Source organism: Mustela putorius, unplaced genomic scaffold (genome assembly GCF_011764305.1).
Source record: "Mustela putorius furo isolate JIRA1106 unplaced genomic scaffold, ASM1176430v1.1 tig00000450_pilon_pilon_pilon, whole genome shotgun sequence".
In the NCBI taxonomy this organism is placed as follows: Eukaryota; Metazoa; Chordata; class Mammalia; order Carnivora; family Mustelidae; genus Mustela; species Mustela putorius.
Genome location: NW_025421385.1, coordinates 7,395,172 through 7,415,570, shown reverse-complemented (window position 1 = coordinate 7,415,570; position 20,399 = coordinate 7,395,172). Strand labels below are relative to the sequence as shown.

General features: G+C 48.0%; 1 protein-coding gene across 1 annotated transcript in view; it reads left to right on the top strand.

Annotated features, from left to right (window-relative positions):
- Positions 1–1,890: 1,890 nt before the first annotated feature.
- The window catches only part of SLC22A3 (solute carrier family 22 member 3), an 88,916-nt gene continuing 70,407 nt past the window's right edge, over positions 1,891–20,399 (top strand). The window contains exon 1 of the mRNA XM_004770906.3: positions 1,891–2,383. Coding sequence (XP_004770963.2) covers positions 1,973–2,383 — 411 coding nt within the window. The 5' untranslated portion in view covers positions 1,891–1,972. The remainder of the gene's footprint in view (positions 2,384–20,399) is intronic.

Below are 20,399 nucleotides of genomic sequence, written 5' to 3'. Positions count from 1 at the left end.
TACAGCAAACAAAGGGATAGGGAAATGCATCTGCGAGACGGAGAAAGCAGGGAAGGGCGCTAGGAAGGACGGCCTGTGCGCGTGTGTGTGTGTGTGTCACGCGTGGGGCGGGCGGTGGAGCGAGCTGAGGTGCGGCTGGAGGAAAAGCCTGCACACTCAGGGGGGCTGCGAGGGTCCGGAGACTCAGAGCCTGGGGCTGGGCCACCGTTACACCACAAGGAGGGGCAGGAGGAAGAGCTCGGTGGGAGGAAGACAGATTGAGTCTGGGGCCCAGGGGGGCAGTTAAAAATAGGGGCCAGAGCCCCGAGCGTGAGACACATCCACCCAAGAGTGACTGCTAACTTGGTGATGGATGGTGATAGATATGCTTTATTTTAGTAGCTAAGATCAAGGAACAAGAGAGCAACAGAAACCGGCAATCAGAGCATCCCCGCTGTGCGCCCCCCATTCTCTCGGGAGTTTTAGTCCACACAGCACCTGTAATGCTAAGGACTTCCCTGCGGCCCACATAGAGTTAATTCAGCACAAATAACACCAGCAACAGTAGCCCACCCGAAACAGGTTATAGACTACATGCATGAGACACTTTCCCGGCCCTTTATACATGTTATAATATGTTAATTCATTCCGTTTTTACAGAGACCCAGGAGGGTACTCATTGGCCTCATCTGACAGGTGAGAATGCCCCGCTGGCCCGGGGAAGTTGCCCAAGGTCACAGGCTGATGAGGGGGTGAGGGAAAGGTTGAAGAGAGCCTCCTGGCTCCAGAGTTCTTGTTCTGGAAGGAGGGAACCTCTCAGCCCTCCAAGAAAAGCAAGCTGAAGGCACAAAGCCTTTTTGAGGATGGGGCGTGGGTCTGGGGAGAAGAGCTAGAGAGATTCTCAGGTGACAAGGGCGAGCGAGGAGGCCGGGCCGGGCAGGGAGAACGCGGTCAGCTCTGCAGCCCGGGGGCGGCCCGCAAGCCGGCCGGCGAAGACCGAGCACCGAGCACCGCGCACAGCAGCGCAAAGGGACGCAAGCAGAGTCCCGGAGGCCGGAGGCCCGTGCGGACGCGCTCTGTGGACCTCTGGGAGCGGATGAAGAAGTGAAAACCAACCCTCAAACCAACCAAACACCCTTTCTGAGCGATTTCAGGCCCGGAAAGTCAGTCTGAAGGCCCCGGCTGAGAAAACCTGTTTCCCTCTGGAGGTCCCTTGTCACTTTGAATCTGAACGAGAGGCTTAAACTCTAGATTGCCCAGCTGCGTCTTTGAAAAAGTTGGGCGACCTCTTAGATGTGACCAGAATCCACCCCCGCCCCCGGATCCGGCTCGGCAGTGGGTCGCCAAGCGGCCTTTGAGCACTGAGGGCTGGAGGGGGTGTCCCCCGGGCACAGGCGGGACCCGGAGCGCACGTCCTTCGTCCCCCGCCCTCCCGTGCGCCCCCTCCCCCCGCTGCCCTCGAGACCTCCGAGAGGCCGCGACCGAGGAGCCCAGAAAGTCGTGGGTGACCCTGGAACTTTCCGATGGGGCGCGCGACCCGGGGCGGAGCGCAGAGCAGGCTGCTGGCAGGGACCGAATGGAGCTCCGCGCCAGGCCGGAGGCTGTGCCCGTCACTCGCAGTCCCGGGCCGGGTGGCCGGCGCGCGGTGGCGCCGAGCCAGGCCGCGCCGCCCGGGCACCGCCGCGCGCCCACCCCGACCCCGCCGCCGCCGCGTCCCCGGGGAGCGCCGCCCGGGCCGCCGCGGGCGCCCGAGGTCGGGAGGCGGGGGCGGCGGGCGCGAGGGCCCCGGGGGCCGCAGGGCCGGCGACGGCTGGCGCGGCGCCCGGGGCTGTGAGGCGGGAGCGCCGTGCGGAGGGGGGTGCGGGGGGGGGGAGGTGGGGAGCGGCAGGGGTGAGGCGGCGGCCGGCGGGGCCCGCGCTCACTCGGAGGCCGGGCGGCCGGCGGCAGGACGCGCTCGCGGAGTCGGGCCCGGCGGCGGCCGGCCGCGCGCACCATGCCGTCCTTCGACGAGGCGCTGCAGAGGGCGGGCGAGTTCGGGCGCTTCCAGCGGCGCGTGTTCCTGCTGCTGTGCCTGACGGGCGTCACCTTCGCCTTCCTCTTCGTCGGCGTGGTCTTCCTGGGCAGCCAGCCCGAGCGCTACTGGTGCCGCGGCCCGAGCGCCGCCGCGCTGGCCGAGCGCTGCGGCTGGAGCCCGGAGGAGGAGTGGAACCGCACGGCGCCCCCCGAGCGCCGCGGCGACGGCAGCTGCCGGCGGTACCTGCTGGAGGCGGCCAACGCCAGCGCCGCGCCCGACGCGCTCAGCTGCGCCGACCCGCTCGCCGCCTTCCCCAACCGCTCGGCGCCGCTCGTGCCGTGCCGGGGCGGCTGGCGGTACGCCCAGACCCACTCCACCATCGTCAGCGAGGTAAGCGGGTGGGCACGGCGGGCCCGCGCGACGGGACGGCGCCCTGCTGCCCCCCGGACGCGGCGAGGGCGGGAAGCCGGCCTCCGCGGCCGCCGGCCCGGGGAGGCTGGCACCTGTTGTGGCCTCTGGGGACCGACCGGGGGCAGCCCGCTCTCGAAGCGCCGCGCGCGACAGGCCGGGGCAACGTGTCGCTGATTGCCCTCTGCGAGCGAGCGGACCGAGAGATGCTTGGCTTTCGGGTGTGAACCACGGGTGGGGACAGGGGCTAAGTTCGCGGATGCTCCGCACGCACCTCCTCGGGCATCCGAGCGTCCCGTACGACGGACGTTGTCGTCGGGGTGGTTAGGGCAAAAGTGGGAAATTACGGTCCCACTCGCGGTGGAGACCCGCGGCCCCTGGGGCGAGAAACTTGGTTGGGCCGGGCAGGATTGCTCTGTGGTCTTCAGGGGCTAAAGGAAGGGCGGAACGTCAACTGGTTGCCCAAAAGATGATCGGAAGTGCACGGGGACAGAGGTCAAGACTCTCCGTGGGCATGATTTTAGCAAAACTGCTCTGGGGCAAAGAGCAACATCTCAGAGAAATTGGGAAAGCTGTGGGTTTCCATGAAGGGTTTTAATTTTAATTTAATTTTTTTCGTGTTAGTAAATTACAGGAAGGCAGCAGAAAGGGCTACAACCTTACAAGGCAGATCCCCCTTCCCAGGGTAGCCGCCTGGCTGTGTTTGGGACGACAGCGCGTTGGTTAGCGGCCGCTCAGCCTTGGCCGAAGCACTGTTGCCACGCTGGGCTGGGATGACAGTTTCTTCCTCATCTTTGTGCCTTAGCTGTGGGGACTGCCTCCATGGAGGCTGGGTCACAGGAACCAGCCGTTTCTTTGAACTTCATGGGCAATCAGAGATCAATTTAATTTCCTAAAAAAATGATTGAATGCGCTCTGGCAAATTAGGAAAGAAACATTTTTATCTTCAGTTATTGTCATAAACGTTTTTTAAGCACTTCCTTGAATAAGAGGGAAAACTCTAGATATGAAATTAGTGATGCCTCTTCCATCACTGTTCATAGTGACCTCATCTCTCTGGTGTTGGGATTCTAGATCTTTGAGGTCACGCATGTTCTATAGTGCCATGTGTGTATGGTCCTATGCTGAGTGGTGTGGAGATAAAACCTGTGGCCACCCAGCCAGGCAGTGTGTCTGTGTATTCGGGGTAAAACCTGTGGCCACCCAGCCAGGCAGTGTGTCTGTGTATTCGGGGTACTTTAATTTCTACTTGATCTGTGGGTAATGATGGCAACTGCTTCATAAACTACGTGGGGTTGCTGTTAGGGATTTCATAGATGAAATGGACAGGGTGTGGACTACAGTGGGACCGGGCATTATCCCTAGTACTTCCTCCGAGCTGTTTGATGGCTGCTGGTATCCCATTTAGCATGGCTGCTTAGTCCTTACTTCCCAGGAAAGTTAGAAGATAAGCCTTGGAGAGAGGACACCGGATTTTTGAAGACATTTAAGCCTCAGAGAATAAAATGAGCCCTCAAAGCGAAACGCACATGCGCTCAAGTGGGGTTTCTGTGAGCCAGTGTGATCCCTGGACATCAGAGAAGGGAGACATAGAAATCTGTGAGTTAGTGCCCAGACAGATACTTGTGAAATATTCTGGGGTTCTGGGGTTGTTTCAGGTGACCTGGGGTTATTTCAAGGAGGGACAGGTGATCTTATGAAGGTCAGTGGCTCCCAAAAGGCAATGTGGAAAGTGGAAGGTCAGGAGACCTGGTGTGGTACTGTCTGCAGCTAGTTGTGTGGCTTGGTTAACCTCTCAGGGCTTAGCTTTCTCATCTGTAAAATGAGAGGCTGGACTAAGCCCTTTATAGTCTTACAGATGCCACCGGTGTTATGGCTGCATGGATGCTCAGGGTGCCCAGAACAACAATGAAAATTTTCAAGGAAAAGTAGAATGGCACTCAGCATGCACTGCTGAAGGCCACCAACAGGTCTTTGAAGTATATTGGAGAGATTTTTTTTTTTTTTTAATCCCAAATTGGTCACTTTTTCTGGTTTGTTTTTAATGCTTTGATTCTTAGGAGAACCCCCTCCCCCACCATCCATTCAGGAAATACAACCATTCAGAGCAACTCATTCTCTCTCAGAGTTCTGCCTGGCTCTCACTTCACTGGCTTTGGTTTTGAAGATGGTCCATTTAGTTTTTGTTTTTTCATATTCCATCGGGATTAAAGGAACTTTACTTCTATCTCTGGTTCACACTGTACCCAATGTGTTTCTACAGATTTAAAGATTAAGGTATTAATCATGGAAAGGAGGTGAATTGAAAGAGTTTCGAAGATGGAAGGGCAGACCAGATTCCAGAATGTCCCCATATGGCTATTCCACTTCATCCTTGCACCCGTGGGGGGAGATATCATTGTCCTAGCCTTGTAGAAGAGGTACCTGAGTCAGGAGATGTGGAAGGACCTGCCAGAGTCCCAGACCTTCTAAGTGGCCCAGATGGGTTGAGATCCATTGTCATGAGGGTGAATCCTTCTCCGTTCCTCTAGGTAGTGCTCAAAACCTTGGGGACGAGTCCACCCAAAATAAGCACGCGCACTTTAGAAGCTGCAGGAAATTACTTGGAACCTTCATATTTACTTCTTTCTTCTGGCCAATCTGCCATTGTATTTCATTTCGTAGCAGGAGGAGCACAGTCAGCCATAATCATCCAGACCAGCCAGGAATGTCTTGCTCCTCTTGACATGAACAGTACTGAGTGGACACCTGAAACTCACCCACTGTTTTTCCATCTTACAAAGCGAAATGGCTCCAAGGAATGAAGTCAAAGTCAATGCCTAGTGCAGGGCTGTTTCAGTCCAGCCCCTCTCTTACTCCTCTTGCTCAAGATGAGGCAGTAGATTTTTCACTGATAGGTAACTTCCTCAGGGCGGACTTTCTAATGTTTGCATCTCAGCCTTGCGTGCTTGTCAGGTGCTGGCCAGCGTAGAGCGTGACAGAACGCAGGAAAGTCTGAGCCTCCTCCACCCGCACACTTCACTTCCTTGCCTAGGAGTGAGTCTTTGAAATGGATGTTAGGACTTTTAAATGTCTGCTTGTATGCCATAAATGGAAATTTTTTTTTAAAAAGGAGAAAAAGAAGGAAGGAAAGAAAAAGTGCCTCAGTGAACCTGGGTTCAGAGCACGTTTTAAAAATAGTCCGAATCAGTCTCATTTTTCCTTTCCAGGTCATTTCCCCCCAGTAAAAGGAACGCCCTTATGAGGGAAGTAGCTGCCACACTGGAGAGTGGGGCAGCTTGGCTTTGTAGGGCTTCACGTGTCTCTGCTTTGCTCTAACTCGTCTATCCCACGACACAGGCCAACGCAGTCGGTTAACCCACAGACATCAGAGGTGCCAGCATCCTCTCTTTCCTGAATGTCAAGCGTGGCAAGTCTCTCCAGACCCACATTTTAGTCTGGGCTCAGTCTCTGCTATGCTCTGGGCACTGGAGAAAGATCTTGCTTCGGCACCGCTTTTATTGCTAGTTATTATTGGGGCCTCCCTCGTTTCTTGCTGAATCAACCTCACCAGGAGGACATCTGCTTCATCATTACTTCTAAGACCCACATAGGTCACTGTTCCTTTTTATCTCATTAATTTCTCCTCTTTATTATTTGCTCTTGTTTCCCAGATTGACTTTTGGGATGCTTCTTTCAATGGAAGTTTGATGCATATCTCAGTTATTTTCAGCTTTTCTTCTTTTGTAGCATAAATATTTAAAGCTATAGATCTCCTTCTGTGTACTTTTTTGGCCATACCTGACAAGTTTTGAAATGCAGGTTTCAATTATTATTCTATTCTCGGTATTTGTAATTTCCATTATGTTTTCATCTTTGGCCCGTGACGTTTTTTATCTTTTTTAGTTGTTACCTTGCAGTTTAGCTTTGGTGTGTCAGAGAACATGGTCTGTGTGATGCTGCTTCTTTGGACTTCATTGAAGTTTGCTTTTTGGCCTTTAAGAGGTCAATTTTCATAAATGTTTTCTGTACATGTTCTAGAAGAATGTGCAACCCTTAGCTATTGGGGGCAGGGTTTATAGACATCCCATATTTGAAGCTTGTTTCTTGTGCTGTTAAAATATTCTAGATTTTAATTAACTTGCCGTTAGCTTGGTCTGTTGAGATTAACAAGTACTGGAATTAGCCATTATGTTGGAGCATCTGTCAGTTCCTCCCTGTATCTCCAGCAGGCTTAAAAAGTTACATACATGGGGCAATTTTATTGGGTGTGTGTATCTACAAATTTAGATTTTGCTTGTAACCTACATAGTGAATTGAACCTTTTGTCAGTGTTTGGAGACCCTGTCTAAAATCTGTGAATTATATTGTCTTGCTGTGTATTTTGTCTCATACTAATGTGGCCACTTTACCTTTCTTTTAGTTAATATTTACCTGTTGGATCTTTTGTTTCCTGTTACTTTCAAACTTCCCATGTTCTAAGAGTTTAGATGTATCTCTTATAAAATGCATATAACTTGATTTTGTTTTCAACTGGTACACATAGTCTCGTTACATTTATTTTATTCATTGATATATTTGATCTTGTTATATTATTTTTCATATTATATAATATATAGAATTTTATATATTATTTTTGTATGTTTTTCATATTTTCTCATATTTTTCTTATATCATATTATTCTACTATACATATTATTTCTATGCTTTTTTCCTCCCTTTAAAAAATGATTTTTCAATTTGTTTTTCTTATTCTATTTTGTTCCTTCCTTTACTTATTTGGAATTTAGATCCTTTATTTCAGCTCTTTTAGTGGTTATCCTTGACATTTTACTATGCTTACTTAACAGCACCTAAATTTAATACTGCAATCTTCTCAACAATTTAGGAAGTTTCAACACTTTCACTCAGTCTCTCACCTCGTGTATCACAGGTGTTTGTAGCCAATATCCTAGGTCTTTCTTTTTAGTCTTAATTTATGGGCTCTGTGTAGATCACACATGCTTGGGTTTACACTGCTCATCATTTCATACAATATCTCCATTTCCCCCTTCCTTTTGATATAAATCTTTAAAATTTTTCTTTAGTGCATATCTCTAGGTGGTCCATGTTCTCAGTTTTTGTTTATATGGGAATGTCTTTGTTTCCTCATTCTTAAAAAAAAAAAAAAAAATAGGTAATCTCTACCCCAACATGGGGCTCGAACACACAACCCAGAGATCAAGAGTCACATGTTCCACTGACCAAGCTGGCCATTATTCACCATTATTCTTGAAAGACTGGTTTTGCTAGGAAAATAATTCCATGTTGCCAACTGTTTTCCCTCAGCCCTGTGAAGATGTTAGTTCTGTCTTACAGCTTTCATTTTGCTTTGGAAAAATCTGCTGTCAGTCTCACTGTCCTTTCTGCTAAGGTTGTATTTAAGTGGGTATTTCTTTTCTTTGCCCAGATTGGTGCATATTGCCCTAAAAGGCATCTGGCACATAATAGACATCCAAAAGATAGTCACTGGATGAACCAATTGTTGTATTACCTTTAACTGAATTTTGGGAAATTCTCAGCCAGTGTCTCTTCTGTGTTCCCTTTTCCTGTTCTCTTCTTTCCTTAACTAGACATAAGTGGGACCTTCTTTAGCTATCCTTCATGACTCTTAATGTTTCCCTCATATTTTCCACTTCCTTATCTATATATATCATTGAGATGTTTTTTCAGACCTACCTTCTAGAATACTGCCTTCATATTCAGCAGTATCAGCTCTGCTATTTAATTCATCCACTCAACTTTGTAGTTCAACAATTATCTTTCTCATTTGTTGAAGTTATATTTGTAATCTATCAAATATGCCTGGCCATTTATTGGTAGTCTCTTATTTCTTGCCCATTTTTCAATTTCTTTAAGTGTTTTATACATGATTACTCTAAAGTTTGTATCTGGTACTTATACTACTTGAAACCCTTGGGGTTCTAAATCTTTCATTTGCTGTTTGTCATATGTTTTGTGATTGGTGTTTGTTGATTGTAAGCTCTCAGGCAGTTGATCTCTTTGGGAAACCTGAGAGGATTTTCCTGTGGGGGAAAGGAGCTGGGGGGCAGTACTGATCTGGAATCATTTTCTCCCTTCCAGACTTCCTGGGTGAGTTTACAACAGCTGAATCTATCACTGTTGTTTGTTTATTTTTATCAGAGGTGTGTGGTTTTCCCCCACTTCCTGAAACACCAGTAATTCAACACAAATTATATTTTATGCTGAACCTTATTTTTCATCACCAGTGAGGTGAGGTGATAGGTGTAGTGAATGGATACCTTCTGAGTGACTATAAATCAAGGCAGAATGGGCACTGACCTTGACCTCAACCTCAGAGGACAAGGAGGAATGGGAGAGGAATATATGAGAAACAGGATGTTCATTCTCTCCCTCTCTTGTCTTCATTATCATTTTCCCTGTAGCCATTTATTAAATGCCCTCTGGAGCACTGGTTGGTGTGTATTCCTGGCACCCACCCACAGAGAGTTGGAATCAAAAGATTGAGGTGGGGTCAGGGCATCTTCATTTTTCACAGGCATACAAAGCCCATGCAGGTGGTCCATGGGAACTCGTGGAGATGCACTGGGTGTTTCTTTATGAGGAGTGTGATGAGAATGTCGTGAGTGGAACTGCTTTATGTGTGACTGAAACAAGTGCCGGTTCCCCTGAACTCACTCTGTAGACTTTGGGACAGAAGCATCGTCTCTTTACCTGAAGGCAGGAGCCCCAGATTTTATCTGGTGAAATGCTGCCATTCACCTACAGAAAGCTTGAAGCTATCTACAGATAGCTTCAAGACCAGAAGTCATGTGCAGAAGTACTGGTTTCTGTTAACATGTACAGACTCTTGAGCTGGGTAGGGGTAATGGGCAGAGAGGGAGGGAGTGGTGTGCGGGCTATAGTTTGCTGAACTCAAATCTATCAGAGACGGGCTGGCCAGATATGGCTGACCATAAAGTCCTGTAATTGATGAGAGTAGGGTGCCCACAGCTGAACCACACTCCCGGCGAGTTTTGGCACACTGTAGAGTGGAGCTTTTCACAGAGGCAGGGGCACAACTAAGTGGGATATCTAACAGATAAGACATTGATATATGTCTATATGTTTTGATGTATCTTTGGAATTCAGTAGATCTGGCCCTAAATGTCAGCTCCTCTGTATTTCAACTTCAAGGGCAAGTCACAGAACCTGCCTCAGCCTTGGTGTCCTCAGCTCTAGAACGGAAGTCATAACACCTACCACAGTGCTTGGTCTGACATCTACATCAGAGTGCCTGTCATTGTGCCTGGCCAGAAGTCATGTGCAGAAGTACTGGTTTCTGTTAACATGTACAGACTCTTGAGCTGGGTAGGGGTAATGGGGAGAGGGGGAAGAAGTGGTGTGTCAGATCTGACCCTGGGGCTATAGTTTGCTGAACTCAAATCTAGCAAAATTAACTTGCCTTAAATATTTAAACAAAACAAAACACATCTCTTGGACACTAATTTGCCCTTAGTGCAGAGAATACCCTGCATTTTACCTTCCTGACCCAGAACCAGGTCGTATTTCCCAGCTTCTCTTGCCGCTGGTGGGTCATGAGGCAGAGTCCTGGTCAGTGAAGTTGGGAGAAGTAATATGGGGCACTGTCAGGCCTGCAGCCAGACAGCCTTCCTTCTGATAATCCCACTCTCTCCCTTGCTTCCTTCACCTGCCAGCAGAAAGTGCTGAAGCGCTCAGATGTGGTGGAGTCCTTAGACAGAAGGAGATCCATTCCTGAAAGCCTGTGGGGAGGGGAGTCCCGGTCCTCCTCCCTCCAGCTCCCCTGCATGGGAACGGGAAATTAATGAGAAGTAAACTTTCTTGTATTAAACCACTGAGATTTGGGGTTGTTTGCTGCAACTCTTAGAGTGAGCCTACTCTGACTAATACAACATTTGGGTATATTTCCTGTAGGCTGCATGCACCTGATTAAATGGTATGGAAGCTTGTTCCTTCAAGACAATGCTCCCCTTGGTCTGGTCACGGGGCCACCTTGTCCTGGTCCATGGGCGTCTATGGCCCGACAGGCCCCTGGCCTCTTCAATGCCCAGTGCTCCAGCCCCTCTGGGACATGTCCAGCTGCTCTCCCCAGGCTTTGGAACATGCTGTTTCTTTTTCTCAAAATACCTTGTTTCTTTCTCCATATGACCATTCCATTTTTTTTTAAGCTTCTTAAAAATATATTTTTAGAGAGAGAGAGCAAGCAGGGGGAGGAGAAGAGTGCAGAGCCTGATGCAGGACTCGATCTCACAGCCCTGAGATCATGACCTGAGTCAAAACCAAGAGTCAGACACGTAACTGACTGAGCTGCCCAGGCGCCCCATGACCATTCCATTATGCAGCTAGGAGTTACCTGTTCTAGAAGTACCTTCATAATTTCCACCCGCCCCCTGCAACCCTCCCCAGACACCTGCTGATTGTGTTCATCATGACCTCCCTTGTCAGACTGCAGGTTTCTTGAGGGTGGAGACCATGTTCAGTAAGTATTTGTGATGAAATTACATGGTGTGTAACAATTTTTTGTGGGTCAGTTAGTGAGTCAGTGTGAAAAGGGTTAGGTGACAAATTTGACCCCTTTTATAACGTTGGTTAAGCCAACCCTGAAATTGTTTAATCTTCATAGATTAAAATAAGCTCTTCTCCCCAACAGGGCTGCTCCTTGTTCTTTCTCTTTCACAGTACTTCTATGTTTTGATTTAGAGAAAATGGACATTTTAACAACTTTGATATATTGAATGTGATATATTTGATATCATTTGAATTGAAATATTGCTGCATTTTCTTAGGCATAATTCAGTTTCTCTCAGCAGTGTTTTGTTTTTTCAGTGAGGATCTTACACAAATTTCACTACTTTTATTCCCAAGTGTTTGCTGTTTCATGAATAGCATTGTACATACGGGCTTCCCCTCACACCCGTGATTTCTGGCAAATCCTCAGAGGCTACGGCCCTGTAGAAACTGCCTCTTCCCCCCAACCCCCACCCAGAGCGGAGGGGCAGCAGACCATACCCCTGCCCCTGTCTCTTGTCCCCAGAATCCTAGTTTGGGGGATGTGACCTGGAACACAGAGGGAACCAGGGACTAGAACTGCTGGCTCTTTGGGGCCCTAATTGTTATGTGCTGACGTTCACTGTGCAGAAAAGGCTATGTGTTCAGCTGTCCCGGCACTTTTTGGCACATCTGTGTCTTCAACCTAGCCACACTCCAGAAGCCTCTGGGCACAGGCACAGGGCCCGGGTCAGCAAGGGGCATACGGGGGCCTGGCTCTCAACAGTTCAGAGACCAGGTGCTAAGCCCTCCAAAGCTGGCGGGGGGGGGGGCGGGCAGACACTGCTTACCTCTCAGAACAAAGTAAAACCTTTCTAACACTCTTCCTCCTTTTTTCCTTTGTTGACTTGTAGCCAAGGAAGGACGTTTATTTCTCCTCTAGGAGGAAAAGGCAGAGTTCCTTAAGGTTCCTGATGGAGCTTTCTGAAACGACAGATGTGGTCCGTGCCATGGTGTCTGGCCGAGGAATCCGTAACATGGGTTTTTCAGGGACTGGTCTGTGTTTGGAATAAAACAAAGCAATTTGGGGCCTGGCACTTGTGTGGTATCAAGAGGAGCATTGTGGGATGCAGTTTAAGGGCCAGTAAGGCGAATGAGAGACATGATTTTCACAAATTCTTGCATGAAATTCTGCAGGTAGTGGGGGTCCTGTGAAGCACATGATTCGAAGTGTAAGATTGATTCAGTAATATAACTTCAAAAACTGTGTTTAGGGGAAATTAAAAATGAATGTCAGGGAATAAGCATAATGATTATTGTTGGATATTTTTAAAAGCTTGGACCGAGGCCTCTGATTACTCATTGAAGCTGATCCAAGACTCAGAGCCCCATCTCGGTTTACTGCGGGCTACTAGGGACAGTGGGCAACATCAGCAGGACCTCTGCTTCCTCTTCAGAGGAAAGCAGTCAACTGCCAACAGATTTCCAAGGTTCCTCTGTCCTGGTTACTCTAAAACCAAATTCACTTTTGGGTTCCTGATGTATTTAATTCCTGAGCTCACAGTTGTCACATTCACACAAGAGTGGGAATATGTCTTAGAATGAAGCTCACTTAAAGCCTAGAGGTGTTAGTTTCTGGAAATCAGGATGGATCCCCCCCCCCCAGGGCACCTTTCTTCCTGGTGGGCACGGTGTGGTGTGAGTGATGTCTGCAAGGAGCAGAGGGGCTGCGGGGGATGTGTGTCCCTTCCCTCTGAACCAGGTGCCCATCCTGCCTTCTTTCGCTTTGACTTTAGTCCCTGGGGCCTCGGGGGGAATCTGAAGGGGGTATACCATGGGCCACCCACACACTGAAAATGCCCACGGGAGGTAGGTTGGACTTCAGAAACGTAGGTGATTAGGATGCTGTCAGATCCTGTCTCAGGAGGCAAGTGACTCCTTGTAGGATTGCTGTAAGGCAGGAGCAGGGGAGATAACCAAGTGACAGGTGCATCTCTGGCTTTCCATTTTAACAGCGATCCCTGGGGTCAGAAGTGGGGACAGTAATATGGAAAAATGAACCGGAGTTTCACCAGCCTGTCCAGACTCACAGCCTTTGGCCTCAATTATCTGATCATTAACACTCAGCCATTAAAACTTAACACTGAAAGCTCAACATGTTAAAACATTTAAGTATTTTAAAGAAATTCTGCCAAGGTTTAGAGGGGAATATAACATTTCTTTTCTGGGTTTTGTTTACTTATGTTGTTCTTATTTGTAATAAAAGCTAAAAATAAGAGTGGAAGTCTGTGTTTTCTAGAAAATAGTTATGAGACAAGCTTCGGAGGTTTCAGAGAACATGAGTGTTTGATGCACACGCCCTCCCGGGTACAGAACATGAATGTTTGATGCACACGCCCTCCCGGGTACAGGTGACAGGAAACCAGCACTCTCTCTCTCCACCCAAAGGATCGGGGAGTTTTCTCTTGTTGGGGTGCTGTCAGTCATTTTCGCAGTTCTGTTTTGAGATAGAATTGTTAATTTTTCTTGACTTCATAATGCAGAAATAAGAGTTTCACCTCTAAGATTTAAATGAGCATCTCATCGTATGGGATACCGTGTTATTTTCTATGGAATCAAAGTGTATTTTATGGCTGCTTGCATAACACAGAGGCAGGTTTTTGAAAAACGGTGGTTTTCTATGAAATGCCATCAATCCAGTTATACCCGGCTTGAGAGGCCCAAGTAAGGTCTCTCTAGAAGTTAGAGGAAGCTAAGGCCTTGGCAGGTGAGGATGGGAAAGAGATTACTAGCCCTGATTCTTAGGCAGTAGGGCCCACGAGGCTGTTGGGTATTAACAAAATCTGAAGCCTCTGAAAGTTTTTGCTGGGGGTGTTGTTGCGATTCTGGAATCACAGGCCACCTCCTCTTGAGCTAAAGAGGCCGAGGGTAGTGCAACCCTCCCGAGAGAAGACAGGATATCCATGATGTGCTTGGGTACCTGGACAGTGCGTCCCTAAAGCCACCCAGACCCCCTCCCAGGAGCGGGATGGAGGCTCCCCTAGGAGCACAGCTCCTGTCTTACGTGTCCTCCTCATCTTCCCCGCTTGACAGTGTCTCATGTCTCAGACGCCTTTCTCAGTTGTTGCTTAGGTCCCACGTACGCACAGGGCGGCTCTGATTTCACGGGGCTTCTGCCAACTGGACGCGTTGCGCTGCCCACGGCACAAGACGAAAGACAGCGTGTGTGTCTCCACTCCCCGGGAGGGACGCCATAAGCCAAAGCCTCGGAGACACAAACAGAAGGGATGGGTGCCAGGCCCTCCTCTTCCGAAGATGGATTGTAGTACATTTAGGGGAATTGAAAGAGTGTGGGAGCAAACAGTGTGTGCATTTACTAGGGATGATTTTCTAGAATCAGTGTTTTATAGACATCTATTGAGAAATTAGTTCCCTTTCCTTGTTCTCAAATGAGTGTTTTCAAAACAAACACTCATATGGAAGTCATGGGGATAATTAAAAATATTAACTATCCAGGGTAGAGGAGAAAATTATTTTGAAACGAAAATTAATGTGGCCTCAACTTTTAAAAAGTCAAAGAAAGAAAGAAATTTTGGAATTCCTGTAGAATAAAAGAACTTGTTCCAAGATTCTACCCCACAGAAGTTCTTTGTGTCCTGGTAACTTTGTAATGAGGTGATAGATTGATCTGGGGCCTCCTTTTCTTGGTCACGCAGCAACCTAATAGGATTTCTGTGACCCCTATCCGGTATGTATGTGTATAAGGCACACGCAGAAGAATTTTGATTTTAAACGAAACCAAGTGAAATGTGTTATCAAACCACATGGGATTGCCTTCTTATTTACTGCTGTATAAATGCTTAGATATGACCATTTATGGTTGCAAAATTCTATGAAGAAATGATCACATTCTAGATCTGAATGGGCTTAGTGAGGCCTATCTCGAAGGCATATGAGTGGGTGAGAACATCGCCTTGCTGGTTGTGTGAAGATGGGCAGGTTGCTGTTAGAGATGTTGCCAAGCTCAGATTCTTACAAAAGGGAATCCTAGCTGCTGTGTGCCATTGATGGGAGGCTTATACACTTCATGCGGGCACAGCGCTTGTCCCCTTGTCAGCCCCTCCCTCCCAAGCGCTGAGTGACCAGTTGTTGATGAAGATACTTAGGAAACTGACGCAGAGACGCAGCTTGGGTCTGGGAATTAGAGGGAACAACACACGTGTAGGTCCAAGGAAGCTTTTGTTGGGCAGGCCACCAAGATTCCAGCCCTGAGAGACATGGCAGGGATCCACTGTCTGGAGCTGCTACAGTGGGGACTTAGTAATAAAGACCAAGGAAAGATCCCGGGTGCAAGGTCAGAGCTACCAGCTTGGGCAAAACTTCCCAGGGCTCCTTGTTCCCGTCTTGACCTGGAATTGACACTCTCCAGCCCCGTCTCAGTGGCTCAGGGGGCTACTCCAGGTCCTGTGCTTAGGGAAAGCCCTGAGCCTACATCATCCCCGACTTCTCACTCTTTGTCGCTAAATTGACCCCCAAGTCCTGAGTGTGCCTGGTCTGGGCCGGGGGTTGCGGGACCCAGAGTGACTCAGTCTCCACGGGCTGCTGCGGACAGAGCGGAGAACCGCTGGGCTGGGATCTTGAACTTCCCTAAAACAGGGCACGGGCCGAAAACCTGGCAGTATCCAAGGCTGGTTTAACGTGCATTTTTTGTAAAAGACCTTTCCCGATTGAGGTTGTAACTGTTTTATTTGTTGCTGTTTGTGGGTAGGAGGCGTTGTTGGAGGCAAGTGACGGCTTGAGCTGTGTTGTCGGAACTGGTGTGTTCTGTGTCCCCACAGGGCAGGTTGCTGCCCAGGGAGCGTCTCTGGTGAGTGTAGGCAGATAGTCAGAGGCACCCACTGCAGCCCTCCGGCCCCAGGCTAGAAAGTGCTTCTTCTCTGGTTCTCTGGCTGGGTGGGATGGTAGCCTGGCACCTGGGATGTCCACAGCGGCCAGTTCCCTAGGTCCCATATAGCTCTGGGGGGAGAGGAAGGTCACTGTGCATGGTCACTCAGAGCCGTGCACACAACTCTGCCGACTGCCACCTCCCCTGGCCCTATTTCGAGTGAGGGGTTTTGAGAAGAACTAAAGCATCATCATAACATGAAGCCTTCTCCGTCACATGCTGCCCTTTGTAAGTACCAGAAATCCTTCACTAAATATGCACAGTAAAGGTTCCCTAAGAGGATTGTGTTGGAATGCACCAGTGCGGGTCATGCTTACTTTCCCGGCAGATCAATAAGACAAATTTGCTTCGGAGCGCCTGGGTGGCTAAGTCGGTTGGACATCTGCCTTCAGCTCAGGTCATGATCCCAGGGTCCTGGGATCAAGCCAGTGTCGGGCTGCTTGCTCAGTGGAGATCCTACTTCTCCTCCTCCCTCTGCTGCTCCCCCTGCTGTGTTCTCTCTCTCTCTCTGTCAAATAAATAAATAAAATCTAAAAAAAAAAAAAAAAATGAAAGAAAGAAAGAAAGATTTGCCTCATATTTTTGGGCAGTTTTCAGTCGCTGTCTCGTGTCACAGTTTGCTTGTCCTGTCGTGAGAAAGTGGCCTCAGAGAGAAAAGACCAAAGGAGTATTCCCCAACCTCCTGCCGACTATGAAAAGAGCACACGACCATGGTGGGGGGCAGTAATCATAAATACTGGGATTCGGGTTGGGGTTGAGGTGAATTTGGACTAAATTGCTTTATATATTAAGCAATCCAGTCTCTTGACATTGAATAGACACTAAAATCTAATCCATGAAAGTAGCATAATTCCCAATAGGGACACAAAACCATACTGTAATCTACTACATATAACCTTATAGTTATTAGTGCACCTTCCTGCTTGGAATTTTTTTTCTTATTTAATTACCAAAAACATTAAAACATAGTAAATAGCCGACTCACTTCATCCTCATGCACCTTCCTTTGTAGGGAAGGAAAATAGGATACAGGAAGATTAAGTAACTTGTCCCATATATGGAGCTCTAGAAGGGAGAATTGGAAAAAATATTTTTGATGTCTGAACCGACAAGAGATTCACTAATGTCTCTAGAATATAAAAAGGACTTCTATAAATCAACAAGAAAGAGGTAACAAGTCTTATAGAAGAACTGACAAAGAGTATGGACGGTTTTCATGAAAGTAGATCGTGAAGGCCCTTAAGCATAAGAAGCAATGAAGATCCATTCATGATCAGAGAAACAAAAATGCAAACAAGACAGTGCTTTGCATGCATTAGGCCTGTTAGAAACTACAGAGCCCAGCGATGACAAGTGTTACAGGGTAGCTGCTAGAGGACGTGTGCAGCTACTTTCCACAATAGTCCTGAATTACTGATGCCAGTCAGGTGTCCACATATGTGTACTGTGATCCTGTAATTCCACTCCTGTGCATAAGTCCCAAAGGAAATTCTCAAACCCACCCATCCGTTCGTCCATCCATCCGTCCGTCCATCCATCCGTCCGTCCATCCATCAGGAGTCAGACATGTTCTTTGCAGCATTACTTGGGTGACAGAGAGTTGGAAATGATCTGGGAGAGAGGGAATGTCAAATGCAGTGGGTACACCCCATGCAGTAGGCAGAAATGATGGGTTAGATGTTCACATAGCATCACGGATGGCCTGTAATGCATAGGGCAGAATAAAAAGTAAAAAATAGAGTGAGGTATAGGATACAATATCATTTACATAAAATTGAAAGTGTATGCGTATAAAACAGGATCAATTCTACAAGAAGACAAGCAAAAGATACACCTTAACACATCAGGATGATTGCTTCGTGGGGATGGAATGGAACTAGGAATAGCAATAAAATGGAATCAATCTATAAAATAAGATAGGGGTCTTCTATAACCAGTGACTAAAATACCTTATGATCAACTCAACCTTCTTCCCTTAAGACTATTTTTGTGTGTGTATTATGTTAGTCGTCATAAAATACATCATTAGTTTTTGATGCAGTGTTCCATGATTCATTGTTTCTGCACAATGGTCCGTGCTCCGCGCAATCCGTGCCCTCCTTGATACCCACCACCAGGCTCACCCATCCTCCTGCCCCTCTCCCCTCCCAAACCCCCAGTTTCCAAGTCCACAGTCTAACATGGTTCATCTCCCCCTCTGATTTCCTCCCCTTCGTTTTTCCTTTCCTTCTCCAAATGTCCTCTGTGCTAGTCCTTATGCTCCACAAGTGAGTGAAACCGTATGGTAATTGACTTTCTCTGCTTGACTTATTTCACTCAGCATAATCTCTTCCAGTCCCGTCCATGTTGATACAAAAGTGGGGTATTCATCCTTTCTGATGGACCACATCTTCTTTATCCATTCATCTGTTGAAAGGCATATTGGCCCTTTTCACAGTTTGGCTATCTTGGACATTGCTGCTATGCACATTGGGGTGCACATGGCCCTTCTTTTCACTACATCTGTATCTTTGTGGTAAACACCCAGTAGTGCAACTGCCGGGTCGTAGGGTAGCTCTATTTTTAATTTTTGAGGAATCTCCACACTGTTTTCCAAAGTGGCTGCACCAACTTGCATTCCCACCAACAGTGTAAGAGGGTTCCCCTTGCAAAAGACACAAGGGGGTAAAAAGAAAGAAATGGATTCTTTTGCAAAAGACCTTGAGGGGGTCTTGTAAGACAGATTCCTTAGAAACCACCTGGCCCTTGGCCTGTTGGATGGGTTGGCCTGTAACTTAGAAATCTAGATAGGATCTCGCTAGGGTTGTTGCAAACTGTGTTGGTCCAATCTTTGGCTTTGCCATACCCACCTCTTTCAACAGAGTAATTCTACTTCTACCAATTTTATTTTGGTGGTAAGATTGTTTTGTTTTCTGAGGGAGCCAGAGTTCTTCTGTTCCGAATAACACGGGATAAATCTTCCCCAGGATCCATTCCTGACCTAAAATTCTACATTTTAATTAAAACAACCAATTTAACTAAAAGTGTCTTAAAACTTGGAGTCTGAAGTGTCAGGCCCACATGTGTTTGTATAGAAGACATTTTCTTGGGATGGTGTTGGGCACTCACTATTCCTAAAGTTTGTTCCGTTTCTCTCTGTTCCAGGACGCCATGGAACATTATCATTGAAAGTGAACCTCTGCATAGATTTGCACCTTGGAGACTAAATATGTCTCAAGTGTCCTGAAACGGCAGGTCTCTTTGTCCGCTGTGACAGCTGGCCTTACATGTCGCCCAGAGCTGTCTACCTGTGCGGATCAGGGACAGCGCTGGTGAAGGACAGAGGGGACTCACTGGTCCCCTGGGGATGCTGTGTCCCCAGATGCAGACCACTGGGGCAGACAGAAGGCCTTTCCTGAACACATCACATGGAAGATGTCTCTCGGTGTCTGTCTCAAAAGCCCAATATAAAATGTAACAATTCAATCAAGTCTAATAGTGGCAGTCCCAACATTGCTTTTAGTTAATCCACAGTTTTTATTATGCTTTTATGTGTTCTCAGATATAGAATTCAAGGCATTGCTTTTGTCTCCCATGATCATATAATCTTCCTATTTAGGAAGACCAAGGAAGAAGATACTGTTCAAAATCTTCAGGAGAACTGGGTTCTCAAAGTCCTGTGACTGGGAAAATCTGTAGGCCTTCCAGAAACAAGACGTTCTGGCCTGTCATTACTTTCCTTTTCATCGTCTTTGATTCTTCAGTGAGGGACTGTCTTGGTACCTCTGAGTTGCCGAGAAAAGTCTGAGACGAAGGTTTGCGTATGCGCTATTTAATGCGTTAAGACAGCCAGGGAACAGAAGTGGGGGAAAGAGAGTGAAGTGAGAAGGGAGTATGCCACCTCACCATTACATCTTGTAAGCCATGTGCCACCTGTCCCCAAGAACCAGGCCAAGAAGGGGGGAACAGAGAGCACTGAAAGAGAAAAGGGGAAGACTTCATCCAGTGGCTCCTGTCTCCCAGTGGTCGGTTTCCCTCTGCAGGCATTAACTTGCTCAGGCTTTAAGGATACCAGGCAGAGAGTATGGGGTAGCTTGGAGGTTGAAGGAGGTTGAAGGTTGAAGGTATAGGGCAAGAACAGGAAGCCGGGAGCTGGGAGAGGGAGCCTGCATCAGGCAGTCAGAGCTCCCACAGGGCCGGTCAGGAGGCAAGTGAGCCTAGAAGATTGGAGGGGTGCAGAGAGAGTCCAATCCCGAGACCTGTAGATCATTAGGTCCTGCACAGATGCTGTCCTGAAACCGTAGTGGGGCCCTACTCACTGGATATTTGCCTCTCTCGTCCCAAACCTGGGTGTGGTAGATCCCGGCCACCATCTTTGGCCCAACTTCCTGTTAGACTCCCTTGTCCCCCCCCACCCCCACCCCACCGGCCTCCTTGTGGAGAGCTACCTCGGATCCCCCAGTTTTCTTGTGGAAACTCTGGAGTTTTCCCCTTATAACACTGTGATCTGCATTCCAGCCCCTACTTTGTTCTACCGTTTGCACCTGGGGCTCTACTAGGGTGACC